The sequence below is a fragment of the Pleurodeles waltl genome, chromosome 6, assembly GCF_031143425.1.
Source record: "Pleurodeles waltl isolate 20211129_DDA chromosome 6, aPleWal1.hap1.20221129, whole genome shotgun sequence".
In the NCBI taxonomy this organism is placed as follows: domain Eukaryota; kingdom Metazoa; phylum Chordata; class Amphibia; order Caudata; family Salamandridae; genus Pleurodeles; species Pleurodeles waltl.
Window position 1 is genome coordinate 1,427,626,653 of NC_090445.1, and position 22,346 is coordinate 1,427,648,998.

Here is a 22,346-nt window from a genome sequence, read left to right on the forward strand (position 1 = left end):
CAAAACGATTCCTAAAAGAGAAATTTTCCCACAGGGACAACTTCCTCTATGCATATCAAATTCCACCACACTTGAAGTGTCAGTATTGGCGGCTGCAAAGCAATGATACATTCCATTATGACTTCTAAATAAAAGGGAGACACAGAAGGGTTTGAGTCAAATAATCTCTAACAAAAGCTTTTTTTCTACAGAAAACTCGCTTGCACCGTGAATGAAACTCTTATGCCTAATGACGTGCACATCCACCTAAAATGAAATGCATCTTGATGCCAGGATTGGTCTGCAAATACATTAGCCAATTCTTTTCTCTTTGCATTCTTCATCCTTTTTTGCTTTTAGTCATCCTTGTGTGCTTCAATTATATCTTCAGATGACGGTAATTCAACACCCATTGTTCCTTTTCTCTTTGCTTCTAGAAATCATATTTCGCTTTGTTGTGTATTATAACTAAACAAAGATTTCTTCGTCTGTCCTAACTGCACCTGCCTGTAAAGTGTTTTAGTTTAATTTAGTGTTAAATTTACCATTGTTATTGCAAACGTATGGCCAAACAAATGGTCACAACATTTAAGCAGCTCCATGTTTTCCTTGGTTTATTGTTTTTATTTTTGCAGCTACGCTTAAAATAAAAATTAAGAAAATCAGGGGCATATTTATACTCCGTTTGCGCCAAATTTGCGTCGTTTTTTTCGACGCAAATTCGGCGCAAAACTAACGCCATATTTATACTTTGGCGTTAGACGCGTCTAGCGCCAAAGTAGGAGTAAAGAGCGTCATTTTTTTGCGTGAACGCCTTCCTTGCGTTAATGAGATGCAAGGTAGGCGTCCCCGTCCAAAAAAATGACTGCGCCGCAAATGCGTCGTATTTATACTCCCGGGCAAAAATCACGCCCGGGAGTGGGCGGGGCAAAAAACCCCGCATTTGCGCCTCTTTTTAACGCCTGGGTCAGGGCAGGCGTTAAGGGACCTGTGGGCTCAAAATGAGCCCACAGCTGCCCTCCCATGCCCCCAGGGACCCCCCCTGCCACCCTTGCCCACCCCAGGAGGACACCCAAGGATGGAGGGACCCACCCCAGGGACATTCAGGTAAGTCCACGTAAGTATATTTTATATTTTTTTTATATTTTTTTTTTGGCATAGGGGGGCCTGATTTGTGCCCCCCTACATGCCTCAATGCCCAATGACCATGCCCAGGGGACATAAGTCCCCTGGGCATGGCCATTGGGCAAGGGGGCATGACTCCTGTCTTTACTAAGACAGGAGTCATGTAAATGGCGTCTGGGCGTCGTTAAAAATGGCGCAAATCGGGTGGAGGCGATTTTTTGCGTCAACCTGACTTGCACCATTTTTAAGACGCCCTAGCGCCATTTTTCCCTACGCCGGCGCTGCCTGGTGTACGTGGTTTTTTTCCACGCACACCAGGCAGCGCTGGTCTGCTTGCGCCGGCTAACGCCATTCAATAAATACGGCGCCCGCATGGCGCTTCAGAATGGCGTTAGCCGGCGCAAAAAATGTTGACGCTAAACTGCGTTAGTGCAGTTTAGCGTCAAAAAGTATAAATACGGGCCTAACTATCTTACAGGGTTGCAAGGCCAAAAACGTTTGACTTTGGCTATGTGTGTTCATGTATATGTCGTGTAAAGGTAGTGGTGAGTGAAACTGTGAGATTCCGCAGAGTTCCGCGAACGGGTTTAATTTGGGCACATTGAACTGCTCATGCTGAATTTTAGCACCTGGAGCTACTTCCACTCTATAAAATCAGTGCAAACGCACCACAAGGTGCACTAGAGGGTGCTGCTTCTTTCTGCCACTTCAGTAAATTTTCTACTCGAGCAGTAGCTTTTTCAATGAGGTCAGGATCTGCTGCAACTGCCAGCATTGAGAAGTCTTGCCGGGAGGCATTCTAGTGCACAATAATCGTGCTAGGGGACGCAAATTGCTGCGCACTCACCAACTTAACATGGCGAGCTATATGTGAGAAAAAACTCTGCCTGCGGTGGTTGGCAGAGTTTTGCCAGAACTCCTCGCTCCGAGTAAAACACAGAGCAGGCAAAACTAGGGGAACTCCGTAGGCTGGGCAGAATTTTTCGCCCACCCCTAACGTAAGGTTGGGGTGGGGATAGGATTTCACATTTTATATTGTTCACATCTTTTTTTTTTTATATTTGCATTGGTTGTATGAATTCTCAGTGATTGATGATACTTGTCATATCTTAGAGTTATGTACAAAAATAAATGTATATATGTATTATATTTAAGCTACAATAAGGAAGACGTATCATGGGCATATGTTCTCTCAGAATAAAGACAATTCTATACATTTGAAAATTCAAATGCATGACTGGTCATAGTTTCATCATAGGCACTGGAAGTAGGGGTGCTGGAGGTGCTGCAGCACCCACAAAATACCATACTGGAGTTCAGATGGTGAATGAGCAATAAAGATTGCATTAAATGTTTTTATTTTGACATATGGGCTGTCCCTTCAAAGAATGGGGTCAGATGTCAGGCTATATATAACCTCTAACAAACTGTTGCTTATTCTTTTAACATGGACTCATGTTAACTTTTCTTTCTCTGACTGAAAAACGAGAGGCTTTTATAAAGTGAAATGTCTGACAATCTTGTGTACAATATTCTTGGGATACACCGAGTGATTGTAAAATGTAAAGCTGTAGGATGATATTTTTGTTCTAAAACGCACATTTAAATACCTATCAACATTTATGAAAGCACAAACGAAGCACATTTGTAATTCTGAAGTGTGATGAAAACAAATATTTTTATGGGATCACTACAAACCAAGACACTTTAGTTTGTGATGCACAAATGATAACTATTCTCTGAAACCTGTTTTATACACATTATGGCTTGTACGCTACGTCATTTTCTCAGAAACACTGTATGTCTGAGCAAAGTTAGTGGCCATTTCAATGGAAACAATGGAAAATGTCCTCTCTGTCAATAACAGTGTGTTACCACACCATACTTAAGTAATATATTTTGCAATAGTGTGCTCCGAAATGCACCACTAGGCACATACTACACTCTTACTACTCTCCTTCTGAATGGACGTCTCATTTGCTACACTTGTGTGATGCTTGGAACATTCACAATTCCTATTGCTTCAGAGAAGTAACATTGATTGCTACACCAGCCACTCTGAAAATTGTTCCAGCACTACTGATGGTCATACTCACAGGAATCTGCCACTGCAGCCCTAGTAGCCACTATGCTTGGAGTCAGTCCCCCTGGAGCACACATGGAACCCCTGCCCTCCCTCCCTACAAACAATCTCCATTGAAGTGACAGTAGACTACTTACTCGCAAGCCGAAGTACAGCAGGAAGAATATGTTGAAAGTCATGTCTATCTGTAGCGTGAAGTCTTTGTAGAAATTCTGGCAGGATTCTATGGGGCTGTTAGAGAGAGGGAGAGAAAGAGATGCACATGAAACAAATGCACTGTCACCAAGGCGTGCTTGTTTGATTCAGTCATGTAGTCTTTGAAGATAGGATTTTCCACACTGCCACCAACAAACTGGCAATTCAAAAGCATGAGGGTTCCAGTCAGTCTTACCTTTGTTATCAGGTAGTGCACTCACTATACTATTCACATTACACTTTATCATTGCTGCTGCTCTGCTTAATAGGCATTCCTCGCGGATTTAACAGAATTCGATATGGCCTCTATGGCACATCTTTGGGTCTTAGTATCACAAAATCTCCTATCCTGTCTCCCTCCCGGCCCAGGTACTAGGGCTCAGTATCCACATTCATGGTTGCTCTATTTAGAGTTATTTTAAATACTAGATTTAAAACATTAGGGCCTATATTTATACTTTTTGGCGCAAACCTGTGCTAATGCAGGTTTGCGCCAAAAATTTAAGTGCCGGCTAGCGCCATTCCTAGATGCCGGTCTGGCACCATATTTAAGGAATGGCGCTAGACGTCACCAAGACCCTGTTAGTGTCCTTGGAAAGGACGCTAACAGAGGCTGGGATGGATAAGGGAAAGCGGGGCTTGTACGCCAAATTATGGCGCTACATGGAAGGACTGTAGAACCCATTTAAACAGTTGGTAAACAGGCAATGCTCCACAGGAGTACAAAGACATGCTAAAAAAAATCCAGTAAATAGAAAGCAAGCAGATGTAAGTGACAAAACACAAGGCTAAAGATAGGCAAGGCCAATGATAGCAGGTCCCCAATTTGTCTTTGTAACCAGACAACTGTGCTTTCTTGTAGGCTTCAGCCTATAAGCAAAGCCACTCTCAAGCAAGGAATGTCAGGGATTTGGCGAGGCAGGCGGAATTTCTCCAGCTACCCTCTGATTTCCTATTTCTCACTTCTCATATTTCATCTCTTCCTAAGGTATGTTCCTCAGATGTCACCTCTCGCCTAATGTTAGTTTAAAACCCTTCTCTGTTGATGACAGAAATCTTAACTACTGAGTGTGAAACCTCATTTTCTTGTATTGTCCTATATCTCTCCTCTAGTCTGGATTAAACATTGCTCCAGGTGTCATACCTTTTGCCCTGTATCTTTAGATTCCCCTCACCCCCACTGTCCTACCTTACCTTTAGAGCAGAGGTCTTCAAACTGGGGGGCCTGAAGTGATCCCGGAGGGGGGTGGGGGGGGGCAGACTCTGGCCAAAATAAATATTATACAGATAACAGGCTTTTGTTTTAAGCAGAAGCATGTTAATGCAGTTATAAAAAGGTAACAGTACTTAACTGCAATGTTTAATAGGTTTGGACATATTTAAACATTGCCATGTTTATAGAATAATTGAGAAAAATTCTGAGGGGGGCCCGATGATTTTTATTGTTCCACTGGGGGGGGCGCGGCATTAAAAAGTTTGGAGACCTCTGCTTTAGAGTTGTGTTTGTCACTTCTATGGTCCACAGTACCCTGCCATTCGGTGAGCTGTATTCTTCAATTTTCATTTTTCCTCCGGATACCATGCATCCACCCTTAGCTGTCATAATTGGCGATATATGCATGCTAATAGGCCCAATTCAGGTGGGATACTCCCAATTTTTTGAGCCAAAAATGACATAATTTTGGCACTCTCCTGCCTGATGTTTTTCAGAATCCCCTTCTTTACTCTTCTAAAATGTTGGCATCATACATGGTAGGATTCCGGTGGGAGACTCACAATTTTTCAAGCAAAAGGTGCTTTATTTTGGCTGTCTCCGTCCTGAAATTGCCTCTGCTTCCACAGAGGTCAATGCGAGAAAAACATTCTCCCGGCCTTTTTTAAAAAAAATCTCCCCCTTTACCTATTCTAAAATTTTGGCAGGTATGTGGCTTCTATGCCCCTATCCCACAGACATTCATTGGCCATTAAGTTGACTGAGGTCCCCAGAAAGGATGGGGAACTCCCTGCTCCGCAAGGACTACAGGGGCCTGCCTTACTCCACTCGACTGAGATGTCGAAGTCTCCACACAAAACACAGCAGCCCGCCTCGTGGAGTCTACTGTGCACGCGGCGCTTCTTTTATCCCGCCCACTTCCTCCTGTTTACTAACTGCGCGGACACAAATGCAGACCTTTCTTTCATTTGAAAACCGAACCCACCTTCGCAGCAACATCTGAAGTATCGATCTCCCTATAACCTCACCCGCTCGGATAGAATGATTCCTTCGCAGCAGCTCACCACAGGCTCACACATCAATGCCTCGATTAAACACTCGCCGAGCAAAAAACACAGGCTTCTAATTACCTCACCCGCGGTTCGAGTGAGAACTGTGAACACCGAGCAGGCTTTTCTCAAGCTACACCTCTGGGGAGTCGGCCGGGTTTTATTGTGAATTTCTCTCCCCTCCCTGATGCTTTCTAGTGCGACTTAATTTTTGAAGAGGTGGAAAGGCGGGATAGTTTAGTTATTTCAGAGGAGTGGCGGAGGAAAGCAAAATGCAACACGTGGAGCATCCGAGGGGGAACGCATTTTTTGAAAGTGCTATTAAAAAAGAGTGGGCATTTAACTCGAATATAAAAGATTGGGTTGATTATGAACACTGAGAGGAGGTCCCACCCTCCATCTTTCCCCGTTTTAATGTTATACAGTTTTTCCCAACTCCAGTGCAAACCTAGGCTCACTACTTGAAAGACAGTGCTGAGCTAATACAGAGCCACTAACTTTCTTTTATTTTGCCAAGTAATCTTTTATCATTTAGTAATCACGTTTTCTTTTGTTTTTGCTCTTGAACACTGTTCTCAAAAGATGATGATTATCTTGTTCTAAATATTGCAAAGCAACATTGTTTCTTTATTATGCGCAATTTCTGAAATTGTGCTTTATCACACGATTGTGCAGTACACCCCAATACACCCCACTCCAGTCCACACCAATACACCCCACCTCACCCCATACTAGTCTACCCCACTCCAATCCCAACCACTCACCCCAACCCACTGAAACCCACCCTACTCTAATCCTCCCAACCCACCCCAATCTAACATGCACCAGTCCAGTTCACCCCACTCCAATCCAAAACAATCTGCACCCCTTCAATCTTTCCACTCCAATCCAAAACAATCTTCCCAACTCCAATCCAAAACAATATGCCCCACTCCAATCCAAAAAAATGCCCACTCCCATCTACCCCACTCCAATCTGTCACACTCCAATCCAGCACAATCTGCCCCACTCCAATCAAAATAAATCTGCCCCACTCCAATCTACCCCAATCGAAAACAATCTGCCCCACTGCTGTCTGCTGTACAGCAATCCAGAACAATCTGCCCCAATCCAAAACAATCTGCTCCACTGCAATCTGCTGCACTTCAATCCAAAAACAATCTGCTCCACTGCAATCCAAAACAATATGTCCCACTCCAGTCCAAAACAATATTCCTCATTTCTATCTACCCTACTCCAATCTGCCCCACTCCAATCCAAAAACATTCTGCCCCAATCCAAAACAATCTGCCCCACTCCAATCTGCCGCACCGCAAACAAATTCAATCTGCCCCATGCCAATCCAAAACAATCTGCCCCACTCCAATCTGCCTGCCCCAACCCAGTCTGCCCCACTCAAATCCAAAACAATCTTTCACTCCAATCCGCCGCACTCCAATCTGCCCCTCTCTAATCCAAAACAATATGTCCCACTCCAATCCACTTTACCCAAATCAAAATCCCCCCACTCCATCCCAATTCACCCCACTCCAATCTAGTCCACCCCACACCAACCTAATCCACCGAACTCCAATCCAGTACACACCACTCCAATCCAATCCACCCTAATACAATCTGTTCCATTCCAATCTGCCCCACTACAATCCAAGACAATCTGCCCCACTCCAATCCAAAACAAACTGCCCCACTCCAATCCAAAACAATCTTTCCCATTTCAATCCATTTCAATTTGCACTACTCCAAAATGCCCCACTTGAATTCAAAACAACCTGCCTCACTCCAATCCCAAACAGCCAACTCCAATCTGAAACAATCTGCCCCACTCCAATTCGCCCCTCTCTAAACCGCTTCACCCCAATCCAATCCACCCCACTTCCTCCCAATTCACCCCACTCCAATCCACCACAATCCACACCACTGCAATCCAGTCCACCCCACCCACACCCATCTAATCCACCCCACACCAATCAAATTCACTCAGATCCAGTCCATTCCGATCCACCAGACTCCAATCCAATACACCTCACCTCACACCTATCCAATCCACTTTGTCACAATCCAATCCACCCCATTCCAGTGCGATCCACCCCACTTCAGTCTGATCCACTTCACTCCAACACACCTCATTCCAATCCATCCCACCCCACTGCAGTCCAACCCACCCTAGTCCAATCCAACCCACCCCTCTCCATTCCAGCCCAATCCACGTTCCAACTCCAATACCATCCTCTTTAATCCAACCCACTCCAGACCAACCCACATTAATCGACCTATTCGAGTACAATCCACCCCACTCCAATCCACCTTAATCTATCCCACTCCAATTCACCCCACACTAATCCAATCCACACACACACCAATCCAATCCACCCCACTCCAATCCAATCCACCCCAGTCCAATCTAAGTCAATCCAATCCACCCCACTCAGTCCAGTTCACTTCACTCCAATGCACACCACCCCACTCTAATCCACCCCACTCTAATCCACCCACCACACCCCTATCCAATCCACCCCAATCAAATCCACCACACTCCAAACAATCCACCTCAAACCAATCCACCCCACCCCATCCTAATCTACCCCACTAAATCCAATTCACCTCACTCAAATCCGATCAACCCCAATCCGATCCACTGCTCTCCAGTCCACCAACTCCAGTCCACCCTACCAATCTAATTCACCCCACACAATCCAATCCGCCTCACCTCATTGCAATTCAATCCACCCCACTCCACTCAAATCCAACCCACCCCAATCCAATCCACACCCTCCAAGTCACCCATCATGATTTATCCCACACCACCCCATTACAATCCAATCCAATCCACCCCACTCTACCCCAATCCACCACATTCCCTCCCAGTTCAGTCCTCCACACTCCAATCCAATCCACCCCAACCCAAATCCAATCCACCCTGCCTAATCTAATCCACCTCACGTAATCCATCCTACTCCAATCCACCCCGCTTCAATCCACCCAGCTCAAAGGCACCCCAATCCAGTCCAACACACCCAACTCCAATCCAATCTATCCCACTGTAGTCCACCACACCCCAGTCTAATCTGCCCCCTTTTCAATCCACCCCACACCTTTTCAATCCTCCCTACTCCAATACAATCCTCCCCACTCAAATCCACCCCACTCACTCCAAACCATCACATTGTAACCTAGTCCAATCCACCCCATCCCAGTTTGGTACACCTCACTCCAACCCAATACATCCAGCCCCCCATTCAAATCCACACCATTCCACACCAATCCAATCCACCCCACTCCAATCCAATCCACCCACTCCAATCCGATTCACCCACCCCACTCCAGTCCAGGGAATTAAATCCACTCCATTCCAATCCATTCTAGTCCAATCTAATCCACCCCGCTCTACCCCAATCCAATCCACCCCAGCCCTATCACTCCAATTCAAACCACACACCCCAATCCAGTCTAATCTACCTCACCCAAATCCAAATCCAACCTAATCCAATTTAATCCTTCTCGCCCCATTTCAATCCACCCACCCCACTCCATTACACCCAACACCACTTAATCCACCCAACTCTACCTCAATTCAATCCACCCCAGTCTACTCCAATCCAGTCTACCCCAATGCCTCAATTCACTCCACCCCACTCCACTCTAAGACACTCTCTGCAACTGATCACCCCTCCCCTCTACTCAACTCTATGACACTCTACTTCCCCTACTCCATTCTACGACTCTCCAACAAATCCACTTATGACACTCTACTCCCCCACTCCACTCTGACACTGCACATCATTAACTTTTAGTAATGCTGAACAGCAGCCACACTAGTGTACACCGTGGCAAAAACACATTGCCAAAGCCAATAGATCTTGTATAGGTGAGACCTATTAGCTTTGCCAACACTTGTGTTTTTGTCTATGAGGTGTCTCCAATCCATATACACCTCAGAAATTCTCTGAGGTAATGCCGAACCTTTAGACAGAAAACGTCAGAAACAGAGAAATCCACATGTGCTGTCTGCACTTGATGTATTCATTCAAAGCAATACCGAGCTAGATGAATGAACTTTAGACACATCAAATGAAAAAAAACAGGAAGTGAGATTTGTGCTGACATGGTCCCTGGAATGAATAAAAAGACTCCAGTTGGGTGTCTTACAGGAAAATCCTCCTTTAAGTGAAAAAAAAATGATCACCACCTGAAGTAGTCCAGTCGAAGTTCACCATGCATCTTTCCATTAGATCGTTGCCCTGATTCACAGACTGCACTCTCCTAAGGACAAACGGGAGCTGCAGTCTCCAAAAGGTTCAATCAACACACCTTGCTGGCTGGAGCAAGTGGCCCATGAGCCTGAATATCTGTCTAGAACAGGAAATGACACTTGTTTGGCTACACTGTCTTAGACTGAAGGCCTCTTTCTAGCTGTGTTTATCTCAGGATAATGGGATAGACACATGGGGCAGTCTGAAGGGATCAGGAAGAGGAGATATGAATGGAAGCTAACTTAAGAAATGCATGCATAAAAGCTGCATTTCACAGTGCTCACAGACCAGAGAAGAACTGAGATATGTATCAACAAAAGAAAAACTACCAAATTTGTACCATGCTGCTGTTCTAGCAGAAAATATAGAAGCAGATTAAGGCCCTCATTATGATCCTGGCAGTGTGGACCGTCATGTCGGCAGTGCCGGGAAATCCCGCCATCCGGCATGGCGGCCACATCGCCACATATTGGTGACAGGGAGGGCCACCGTAGGCAGCCCTACTCCACCGCCAGGCTGCCTCCGACAGGCAGCCTGGCGGTGGACAGCATCATTATCCGACAGGGCTGCGCTGCTGCCCCTCAGATAATGATCCCATTTCCACCAGCCTTTCCGCCAGGGAAAGGCTTGTGGAAGGGGTGCCTTGGGCCCCCCCTGGGCAGTGATAGGGCCCCTGTGCAGTGCCCCATCACGCAGGTTTACGGGTAGTGATCTGCGCGACGGGTGCAGCTGGACCCGCCGCACAGATGCCTCGAAGGTGGCTCCATGTGGAGACGATGGCAATGTCCCGGACAGGCATTCTGCTGGGCTGGCGGGCAGAAACAATGTTTTCTCCTGCCAGCCCGGCAGACTGTTCATAATACTGCCGGCGAGGTTCCAGGGGGGCTGGCGGTCACTAGAAAGACCGCAAGCATGAACAAGGCGGTGTAAACCGCCATGTTCAAAATGAGGGCCTAAGTCTCCTTCCACCAAATTGACTCTTTTTTACCTTGAAATGTCATTCCCTACTAATGATGAAAATAGAAGGGACGGCTCCCCAGAGCAAGGGTCTCTGGCATCTAAGAAACATTATTGGACTCACAAGGAGGGGTGAGGACAGAAAGGTAACAAGGGACAAGCGACCCACAAAGCACTTCGTCTCTCACCCTTGCATGTGCAGGGAGTCCGCTTGGCTAGAGGCTTAGCCATTTCCTGATTATGGTTCGTCTTCTGGAACATGAGCACGGTTCAAATTTTGGCTTCCTTGAGCCCCCCCATCACTAGGTGGAATATTGGCCGTTCCTCTTTAAAAAAATTATATTTTCTGTTCAGCTTACCAGCCTTGATTGCTCTTTCGCTTCTTTCCTCATTTATGAGTTATATTTGTCCTGCAGAGGGCTACTGCTCTTGTTACAAACTCCCATTCTTGCCCATCAGGTATCATTTTACTCATGTTGCCATTTGGACCACTAGCTCTTCTCTGATTATCCACTCACCCTCATACTGCTAGGCTCTGAGCCCAACACAAAATAAGTACACCTCTTTGTTTACTCATGGACAATACCGAAACAGTTGCCATGTAGGATCACAACAAATAAAACACTCTGCCGACTACGCATTCCCCACAGTGTAGCATGCTACCTGTTCATAAATGTTGTTTGGCACCCCACCTAAAAGTATGAAGTAGGGCCCGAATGAAATTTCCATCCACAGTGATTTGAATTATGATTGTTACACGGAAGTCCTGAAATTAAGCAATTGCACCATGACGTCTAATTACATGCTATCTAGGTCTAAAATTTAGTTTGTGCACACTTGAACAACACGAATGACCAAAACATAGGCGGCTGCTGTTTGTGGTGCTTGTGCTTTTTGCACTTTTCTTTTATTACATTGAAAATCGACAAGATAACTCATTTTAAAAGATAACATCAAATGACTATTTTGCTTTTCATGCAATTATGTGTAATTGTGTGTATTTCTTCTGAAATTTTGTATTATATTTTGCACAGCCCGATAATGAAGCCCCATACAAATGCTACAAAACAAAATAAAATGCATGTTTCTGTTTTTGTTTAGCTAAAATGCCCATTAGACATCGCATCACAGTGACCTATTGGGGTTTGCATCTGATGCCCTCAAACCATTGCTCCAACATCTTCACTCTTCATTTTTGTTCTGTCGTGATTTTTTTGTACTTCAAACATATATCAAGTGCATCACCATAGACCCGTGCTTTTTCGCTCTTTCCAACCACAGGTTGCATTAGTTTCATAGATGTATAGACAGCACAGCACCCAGAATGATATCAACCCAAAATTGGAACCAGCAATCCTGAGGATGAGAAACACAACCACATGTGTAACGATCTAGCACAGTCCTTTACTCTACTCCATGCACAAGCACAACTTCAAGGTAAAGGTGGCACGAAATCAGCAGCTTGCCATGCACTCGAACACCAAAAGTATTCTCATCCTATCTCCCCTTTGCTTCACTGCAGGCCAACTCGCAGTAAAAAACACAATAAGAGCCGAGCTCTAGTCCTCACACACTACATGAAAACACTACCCATACTGTCCACATTGCAAACACACTCCTCGTCCACAAAGAACATTCCGCAAAGAAACAAGCTACCCATCCACAAATGTGCTTCGTTTCCACATCTGGGGTATGAGGCACTATATAAATGTAACCAGAATACTGCAATAGTACATAGTATACCTCAGCGCTATGCCTCATTCGTGCAGCACAAGTAAGCTTCTTACTCAAGGAGGCTTGCGCTTGTGACGTGACTATCTATGAAAGAGTTAAACCTCATGAATTCAGAGCCATCCTTGATCACGTCACGCTTTCAAAATCCTCACAAAATTCAATTATGCATTAGCCTTATCCGTAAAGATTTTCTGGTGCAACAGGGTCAGAGTACAAGGGATGATATGATTAAAACAACCACAGATCAATGCAATAGATTTCTTTTAGCTGCAGTCAAGTCTTAAGGGAGCATTTCAGAGCAGGTTGCACTCACAGCTTCTGCCACATTACACTGCAGTCATAGAGGAGAGCCTGGCGAGCACACATGGCCTTGGCCCTTGATGCTTGCTGTCAAATTCAATGCTTTCTAAAGGGATTGCAGCTCTGAAGGAAACTGACTGTAACTCTGGCTGACAAGCAAGCTGGTGTTTTACTGAGCTGTGGAGGAGGTGGAGGATGCTGCAACCACATATTTTTAGGTCGTGCTATAGACAGCTTTATTTTTATATGTTTGAGGAGGAAACACTGCAAGGATAGGAGGAGGGAAGAACATCAGATACAGATTAGGTTATGAGTTCTTCATGACTCCCCTTCTCGCCCATGCGCTGCTGGGAATTGTATACTGAATATCAACACCAACAATAATGTTGCATACTAATATTGAGGGCAGAATATTGAGGGACAAAAAAATGAAAGGAGAGTGCAGAATGGATAGAATTACTATTTGTAACTCCACGTCTGGGTACCGTGGAGATGTAGGTACTGCGTAGGTATAGAACATCTAGGCTTACTTACCTGACAACATTTTATTGTTGATATTCTTTCACATCAATATTGTTGATTCGATATTCAGGTGGCACACTTTGGTGGTGTGTTAATTTAATTAATGGGTGCCAAGGGATATGGATGTTGGTAGGTAGGTGAAGAGGAGATGCTCATTCTACAATTAATGAACAGAGTCCTAACACATTGACAGCTTATATTACAGCACAGAGGGATATGGAGCAAGTGAATGGCCGAATTTCATTCTTCTGGGACTGCTAGCATACTTTTATATCTCACCAAACCATAAAAGAAATGGTTCACTTGTTTGCTACTACTTCCTGCAACCACTTGAGTCTTCTTATTATAGCCACCTGACTTCATTGAAAAGAGCCAGACATATTTAAATGTGCATTGTCAGATGTGTTGGGGTTTATGTCAGAAGATTGCACTAGAAATAGAGCACAGAATGAAGGAATAGACACATTGAGAAGCAGTGCTTGTTTCGCTAAAAAAAAGTTTTTTTAGGAGCCAGACGCCAGCTCCACAGTGCGCAGTGCGGGGCTGCACCTGAGAGGTCGGGGAATGGGGCGGGGCCCCCACAGATCCACCAGTCCAGCTAGCAATAATCTACATAATTTAAAACATTGCAACTATAAAAAAAAGCTGACAGAGGCTGGCCAGAGCCTGTTATTAGCGGCAGAGGCGAATGAATAAAAATAATTCAGGAAGAGTGTCTCTCATTTGACACTGAGAGACTCTTGGAGGGTTAAAATATGTTGCTCTCTTTTCATGCTGCCCTTGTTAATACAGGTCCTCAGAGGTCAGCACTGGAGAAGAAACCGGGAAGCGGTTTGCAGTGCCCTCTTTAAGACAGGTAAGGGGACAGAGGAGACAAAAGCAGCTTGCAGAGATCTTTGTGTGCCCCATATTTTTCAAGGCATAATAATAAGAGAAAACAAACTCTGGTAAATAATATACTTGCTGGAGAGAGCTGTTTTTGTCTAGTCATGGGTTTGACTTATAAAGTAACACAGAGGGTTAATGAGCCTGCTGCAAATGTGTAACAAGCAGATCAGAGATTTGTATTTCATGGCGATAGCTCAGTGGACTACTGATTTTGTCACAGAGAATGTTTTGGTAGTTGCAGTTGATAAGCTACAATCCTTGGAAAATAGCACAGTGAGCTATGAATCTATGAAAAAGCTGCATGTAAACTGTAAGGCATAAACTTAGAACCTTATTTATTTCTCACACTTTTGTTATTTTAATGTTGCTCAAGGGGTTCGCCTCGTTAGTAAAACGTTCTTACTGATATAGACAACTCCAACCACTGTTACATTTTAAATTTTGAATTTGTTTTTCTCCAGAGAAAGCACTCTTAGTATAATGCCCATCAGTATGGATGACATAATTCCTACACCTTGCAGCTCGCATTTACTTATGTAACATTTCCCAACATTGATTTACACATTCTATTATGTGTGTGTGAAATAAAGCTTTCTCCGACATTATATATTGGGGTTATGAAGAGTTGAGGTGAACTGATGGAGGGGATAGCGAGGGAATCAAAGGAGGAGGAGGGCATGGGGAGCAGGGCAGGGTACCTACAAAAACTTCCATACTGGGTGCCACTAATGGAAACCCATTCCTGGGTGTTTGTGTGCCCTGTGCGGGAAACAGAAAGTGGGACACAGTGCCAGTGACCCATCCACGTTTCATTTTCCATGGTGCAAACTTACCTCTTTACTCCTATTACTATGAACTCTACAAACTATGGTGGAAATATATTAAAGGGTTGCATTGCTTTTGCATCATGTAACAATGTGCAAAAGCAAGACAATCCCTAAATTGAAATTTATCAAGTCATATGGCCCTGAGTGGCTTAATAAATCCAGAGTAATGGAACATTGTGTAAATCACTGTATTGCCTTACCCTGCCCCGGGGAGGCTATGCCTGGGTTTCCATATAACACCCATTGATTTTGACTATTCCCAGATTTACCATAAGTGGTAGACCTGAGAACAACAAAACTGCTATGGCTCCCCAGGTGAGGCTTTAACAAAGAGAAATATGTTTATTTTTCCTCTAGGAAACTGTCTCAGTAGATTGTTTTTGTGCTGGAAGATGCCCGTTACTGCACAAAAACAACCCTGCTTACAACGCAGACACCCTTTCACCCTTGTGCTGTGTGACTTTTTAATAAATGTGCCTTTAAATTTTTTATTGTTCATTTAAATGGCCTGAACGGATGAAAAATAACATACAGATAGCAAAAAACACATAGTGAAATGGAACCCAGGCACGCACCATAATGTGAATCAGAACCATTAGTAAAATAAAAAGAAAAGTGCTTTAAAAAGCATAGTTCATCTTGTAGATATCTCTAAAACCTATATATTATAACTCTGAAAGCTACACAATGAAAACAATGCTTTTTAAATGCATAATCCAAATGCACCTGATGTCACACTGTGGTTGTATATTTCATCACATTTTACAATTCGTCCCTGGCAATTGGGGAAGCTTGCAATGCAGCTCTGTGTGCTATTTCTCTTTTGTGTGAAGAAGACAACAAGGGGTGCTATTTGTGGATAACCTGCATGAGGACATTTTACTCGCCTTTGCAATGCTGCTAACTGCATAGTACCTGCTGTAGGTGTGTAAATGAAGGTTGAACTGCTGCTACCTTGAACAGCTTCTTGTGAGTGTGAGATACCTAAACTGCTCCTGTCGGTGCTCTACCTGTTGTTTGAGTGAGAATGTTGCCCTATTGCTGCTTTAGCTATTGCATTCTATTGCAAGTTTTGAAAATAATCCTATGCATTTGGGCCGAGGGTCATAAATAGCCCAATGAGGAGAAGTATGTGACAGATTTGAGGGTGTATGAGTGAGGGCTCAAGCATAGCGACACATAAATGCTAAGAGTTAAAGAGAAGGAAGAGAGACGCAAAGGAAAAGAAAAGGGAAAGAAACAATGAAGAGGAGGCAAAGGAAGACACAGTGAACGAGGAAAGGAAACATGAGGGTTAGAAGAAAGAAAAAGATTGGAAATACACCTAAGGAAAAGAATGAAAGGAATGGTGATAACACATGAGAAAGAAAACGTGACAAATGAAGGAAAAGCAAAAGAGGTTTAAGAAAGGGGTTAATTACTAAGATATGCAAGATGAGGAAGAAATAAGAAAGGTAAATGAAGGGGACAGAAAAATACACATATAGAAAGGAACTGACTGGTAAAGAACAAAGGAGTTGGAAAAAAAGTTAAGGGGCAGAAAAAATAGAGAGAGTGGGACCAAAGGCCAAACAAAGGCAAAGAGCACGAGCAGGAGCCTGAGCCCATGGGTGACAGACTGTGCAAGAGTGGGTGGTGAACACGGAAGTGAGAGAGATATACACTTCAAAGTGCTAGGAGCTTGGACTGGATGGGCATGGATGTCACAGGATGAGTGAAGTTATGGAATGCAAAGGAGCGATGACTCACGTAAAATATGGAATTAAAAGGGAAAAGGAGAAAGGGAACCTGCAGGAAGTTGATTGAGCTGAAAGGAAGATTCGGAGTCATAAAAGTGAGACGGAAACAAGAAGTAAGTAGGTGCGCGGAAATGAGAGAGGTTTCTGTGAAGGAAACAAGTGTGATAGGAGTTTGGAAATGAGCGAGGGGGGTAAAGATGGAGATAGTTTGGAAATTGGGGATGCAGAAGTAAAATGGTTAGAGGCAGAGACGGTTCTGAAAGTAGCATTGAGAGATGATAGTGAGTTAATGATAAGAATAAAGTGAAAAGGAAGAGATGGGCTGAAGAGAGATTTTAGTGGTCAAGAGGGGGTATAGATAATGTGGTGTGTGCGAGTTGAATGTAAATATGAGGAGGGAGGGGAGATTGAGCGTGAGGTGAGCGCAAAAAGTTTAAAATATAGTTTAAAGAATGAGAGTTTCTGAGTTGAAAGTAAGCAGCAAATCCTAAGGGATACAGAGAGCAAATGAGAGATTGAGGTGCAAGGATACCTAGGGGAAATAGAGGAGAGGGACAAATTGTGGGAACGAGTATGGGAAGTGCGAGGGATCAGGACACAGCATGAGAATGAGGGATAGTTTGAAGAGGAAACTCAAAGAAATCGATGAGACCGGAGGACAGAAGTGGCATTAAGGGAACTGGGAGAGAGAAGAGAATACAAAGGGGGAGTGAGGGAGCTGGGATCGATAGAAATAAGAATGACAGCAGTGCTAGTGAGAGGGAGGCGTAAATATGATGGAGAGGGATATCAGTGCCGGAAGAATAAGAAACTGGGTGAACTGTGCGAAGCAGAAAGGGTAATTAAAGAATGAGAGCTACGGTGGGAGGCTGACTGGGTAAGATTGATCAAGAAATGTGAGAGATAAAAATGACCAGTACACGGTCCATTGGTGCATTGCAAATGGAATTTTCAGTAGCACAAAGGCACCACTTTTGCTCATGACTGTCTTTGATATATGGCTGTGCCCTGGGATCCCTTCCTTTCACCAAACATTTCCCTTTTTGTCTCCTATAGCTACATTTTGTAAACCAATAACACCAAAAACAGTTTTATATGCCCCAATGTCTCCCTGGCAGCAGAACTTGTTGATCTCCTTGAAGCTGTTTGTGTCAGTAAAAACCCAGCTGCTAGGTTGTGAGGGTGAGGTGCTTTAAAACAGCAGGTAGTTGGATGCCCGAGCAGTAAGGAGGCCCCCTTGCAGTATTCTGCAGAGGCCGGCCCCCTAGAGTTTTGTTATGCCACTGATTCCTGGCCAACACTGGACCTAGTAAGGGCTGAGAGTCAGTTAGAAAGGGAGTGAGGCTCGGTTACAATCCATATTGTCTGGGGAAGGGGCATCGACACACCACTATTTACAGGAATTATTTGGGACTTGGAATGATTTCAGATCACTTTAGAACTATTCCACTTGTTGGAAACAGGGAGTGCATAGTCAAAATTGATAGATTAGGATGGATTAGTAGATTAGGATGGATTAATGATGGCATGGGCCAACTCAGTGAGACAATGGTAGCTAATGACAAAGTGCGATATTCTGGAGGTTCTGCTTTTCATTCTTGCATCTTTGACATTCATTCTTCCACGGTCAGCAAACTGAGTAAAAGAAATTGAGTAAGAGTAATATGAGCTTATTACAGCACTTTAAAGCAGTAAAAGTTTGACATATATGATGCTGTGTGCAAACACGTTGCTACAATTAGTAATAGTTTAAACGGTTTAAATTGATTGGTGTTGGTTTGAAATAAAATTATGATAGTTTTAACTGGCTTGAATGTGCTCTGTCATTTTGAATTTGTTGGGATTTTTGGAATGATCTGAAAATGATTTCAATTGGTTAGGATGGCAGGAATTGATTGGAAACATTAGACTGGGTGGGGATGTGATTTTGAAGAATCATGTGGTAGCACACAATGTTCAGTGCCCTAGCATCCAAGCTAAATGTTTAGTCGACTGAACTAAATATTGTCCATAACAATTTTCAAAGTAACATGTCTGGGATATTTTTACATCTGTTGAATGATGTGTGGATATTAGCATTTGGTGGAAAGAACAGAACGAAGTAGTGATTTAAAAAGTAATGGCATTACCCCCACACTTTCTTTATATCCTTTTTCTTGTTTCTTAGTCAATTTTCCATCTCTTCCTTAATTGTTTTCTGAATTTCTGCCTCTTTGCTCCTCCTAGTTTTAATTCTGACTTCACAGCTCTAATGTCTGTAAAACGTATTGTTACAGATTCTTCAAAGCTACAAAGGGTGGCCTTTGGCTGCACAGAGAGGAGTTACTTTCTCACCTCATGCCCTTGACTATTGGATGAGTCATTCCACTTTCTACTGTTTCTACTGTTGCCATTGGACTATTTCACATCCGACACTCAATCATCACATTGATTGTCACATTCACTTCTTTGTCTTCAATACGTGTTGAATACATAAAGCAGTGTTTTTGTTACCTTCCCCACCATTGGCAAAGCCAAGTTAGAAGGCTTTAGTCAGCCGCCCCTGGGATACTTTCACATGGATTGGGGAATGTGGCGCTTTGCAGCTTTTTGTGCAGCACTTTGTTGCCCGTATCTGGTTGGCCTGCCTCCCTGAAACACTGAGGATACAGTTAATCCACTTAACACTTTTAACAAAGCACTTCCCAATTTGAAGTGTAGCAGCAACCTCAAAAGTGGACTTGAGAGCAGCTTCCGAACCAATGTGCATAAAGGAGGCCAGTGTGAAAACGGGGATCGTTAGTGCAGCAGGTGCAGTGAAAGAAGGGAACACTCCATCCTAATTATTGCTAATTTTTAATAGCCATGCAGGGGCTGAGGCTCTGTTTTTCAATGTTATTAGTGTGCATGGCACCCTTGTTATGCCACTGACTGAGAACAAATCTGGCAAAAACATACAGGCACCACTCCATGTCACTGTTCTGGTACTGTTCCTCTTTCTTGTCACGCTTTTCCTCCTCCTTCCAATTCTGTTCCTTGTTTTCATGTGCCGCCCCACCTTGAGTCCTTCACTATCCTTCAGAGAGCATGCCACTGCAACATTTCTTGTTCCTCTGTGCCATTCCATTTTACCATCCTCCCCTATTATGAGTGATTCAATAATAATATCTACTTACCCCTCACTTGCCCAACCATCTTCCTTCCTGATCTCTGCCCCACCCGATCTCTGATACGTGTGCTGGACTGTACTGCCATCGTGTCCACATTACAGCAGGCCCCAGAGTGATGGGTACATCACATTCTGTGAGGTAGGTGAGCCCACGTCAAACATGCTAGGTCAAATCTCGCCATGCAGGCTATTAGCTAAAGATTCCTCTCCTTCCATATTAAAATAATATCTTAAACTATGGATATGTGTAAGAGAGAGGGGGCAGTCCAATACTTTTCTACTTCCCTGATAAGCAAACCCATTTCTTATGGTACTGCTGCATGTGGCAGCTTCAGTTTAAATGGCACCAGTGGTTAAGGCTGTTGGGCACAAGCACTTATTTCTGAAGAACAAGAATTTGTTTTTATATCATAAGGCTTTGACCCTGGGTAAGAAAAGGAAATATAGAAAAGGTAGACCGAGGGGGAGAAGAGAGACAGGAAAACTGTGACAGGGGGAAGAAAACAGGAATGAAAAGGATCATCCAAGACACTGCTTAATTTGGAAATAAAAACGTGCCAGTGCCCAAAGACCTCCTCTGAAATACGCAGCTGATGCAATTAAACGCGAGAACACAGAATACTGAGGCAGCGTAATCCTGAAGCCATCACGGGCCTCCTCAATCCAATTCCAGCCCCTCCTTTCCCCTTCAGCTCAATTATGCAGCTTTCTGCTTTCTCCCTTTGTGACGCTTTTTTGTTTTTCTATCCTCCGTCTTTCCCAAATGTGTCTTTTGCTCGCAATAAATGTTTGAGGCAGAAAATTAAGCAGGGGCCCTCAAAAATAAGTGTGGTGCTCCGCACCGGAAACAACAAGCACAAATTAAGCACTGATCCAAAATGAAGATAAAGACAAAGGAAGTGTGGGTGGTGGAAGAAAAGGGTGTGGTGTGGAGTCAGCATTAGGCTGCCTTTGGTATTTGGAAATCCCAGCATTTGGCACCGCAGGCAGTGGACACATACGGAAAAAAACCTGAACAGATGTATCTATTTTTTAAATTAATTGTTGGGCAGCTGTGATGTCTTCAAAGAAGCGTCACTCGGGTTGATGTGTGCATCCAGTGCTGTGTCTCTCCACCCACATTCAGCACCTCCAGGCTCTGGATATTGTTGGAGTGTAGTTATTATAATCAAAAATTAGCATGAGGTGTTTGCAAATTAATGCCTAATGATGCCGCATAGAAATTGTATTACTGAGCTTTTACTAAACGCGTGTTTGAAATGTGCCCACAGGGAGTGGCCACCAATATATACGATGATAAATTAAATTGACCAATGATGAATTATTAATGTACTAATGTATGATTTTGTACTAGCATCAAGAGTTATATGCTTAAGATGTTGCTAGAAATTAATAACTAGGCCTTAGTTAGCATGAGTCGGGCCTAGCTGCCGGTCTCATATTAAATGTGTTTTTCTAACATGCGATGTGCTGACTTGCTGAAGGACATGTAGCCGTACTTTTCCAGAAACTAGAAGATGTGTGTAACCGTAGTAAATTCTTTCTCATGAGACTTGACTTGCTCAAGGAGACATTCTTGCCGAATGCAACAGTGTAAACTTGCAACAGGTACAAGGTCGCCTGAACTGGTAAAGACAATGGACTTGTCTTTAGCAGTAAAGTTCATACCTGACATTCTACCCTTGGAGACGTCAATTACAGGAGCCAATAAACTACGTGAGAACTGTTCTAAAGTGACAATCCTAATGAGGTGACTACCTGATTATTGGATGGAGATAATGATGTACCAAAATTTGCCCAATTGGAAATTAGGGGACTGTACAACAAGATTGATATAATCCTGTGTCACAAGGAGAAATCAGTCATTCTGAGCCATTTTTGTTATTGCCATTACATGCCATTTTTCTAGTACTTAGCCACTCTGTCATTCTGTCCTAAAGACTTTGTTGTTTGACTCTTCAAACCATCCTTACCCTTCCCTTGCCCGTTCTATACTTTTATGAGGGAGGTATTCCTGATTACCCGTCTTGCTGAACTTTGCTGAGTTTCCTGGCTAATGGCGAATCAACTGATGTCCTGAGGACGAAGCCTGACTTTGTATGCTGACCCATTATGGAAGGTAACTATATGATGATGAAATTATAATTGTCTGTTTGCCTTTCCTTTCTAGGTACCAACTGCTACCTTTGATAGAGACCATAGTTAGATGTTTTCTAAATTTGTGTTGCTAAATTGTTTTGCATGAAGCCCAACATGCCAATGCTAATTCGAGGTTAGTTAAGGGGTTCACTAAAACGAACGCAAATAGACAAATTACTGAATCTATGCTTTGTTAAA

General features: G+C 43.6%; 1 protein-coding gene across 7 annotated transcripts in view; it reads right to left on the bottom strand.

The window, feature by feature from the left end:
* Window positions 1-22,346, bottom strand: part of KCNMA1 (potassium calcium-activated channel subfamily M alpha 1) — a 1,226,483-nt gene that overhangs the window by 605,508 nt on the left and 598,629 nt on the right. For all 7 annotated transcript variants that reach the window (XM_069240804.1, XM_069240805.1, XM_069240803.1 and 4 more), the window contains exon 4: window positions 3,325-3,418. In XM_069240804.1, coding sequence (XP_069096905.1) covers window positions 3,325-3,418 — 94 coding nt within the window. The remainder of the gene's footprint in view (window positions 1-3,324; window positions 3,419-22,346) is intronic.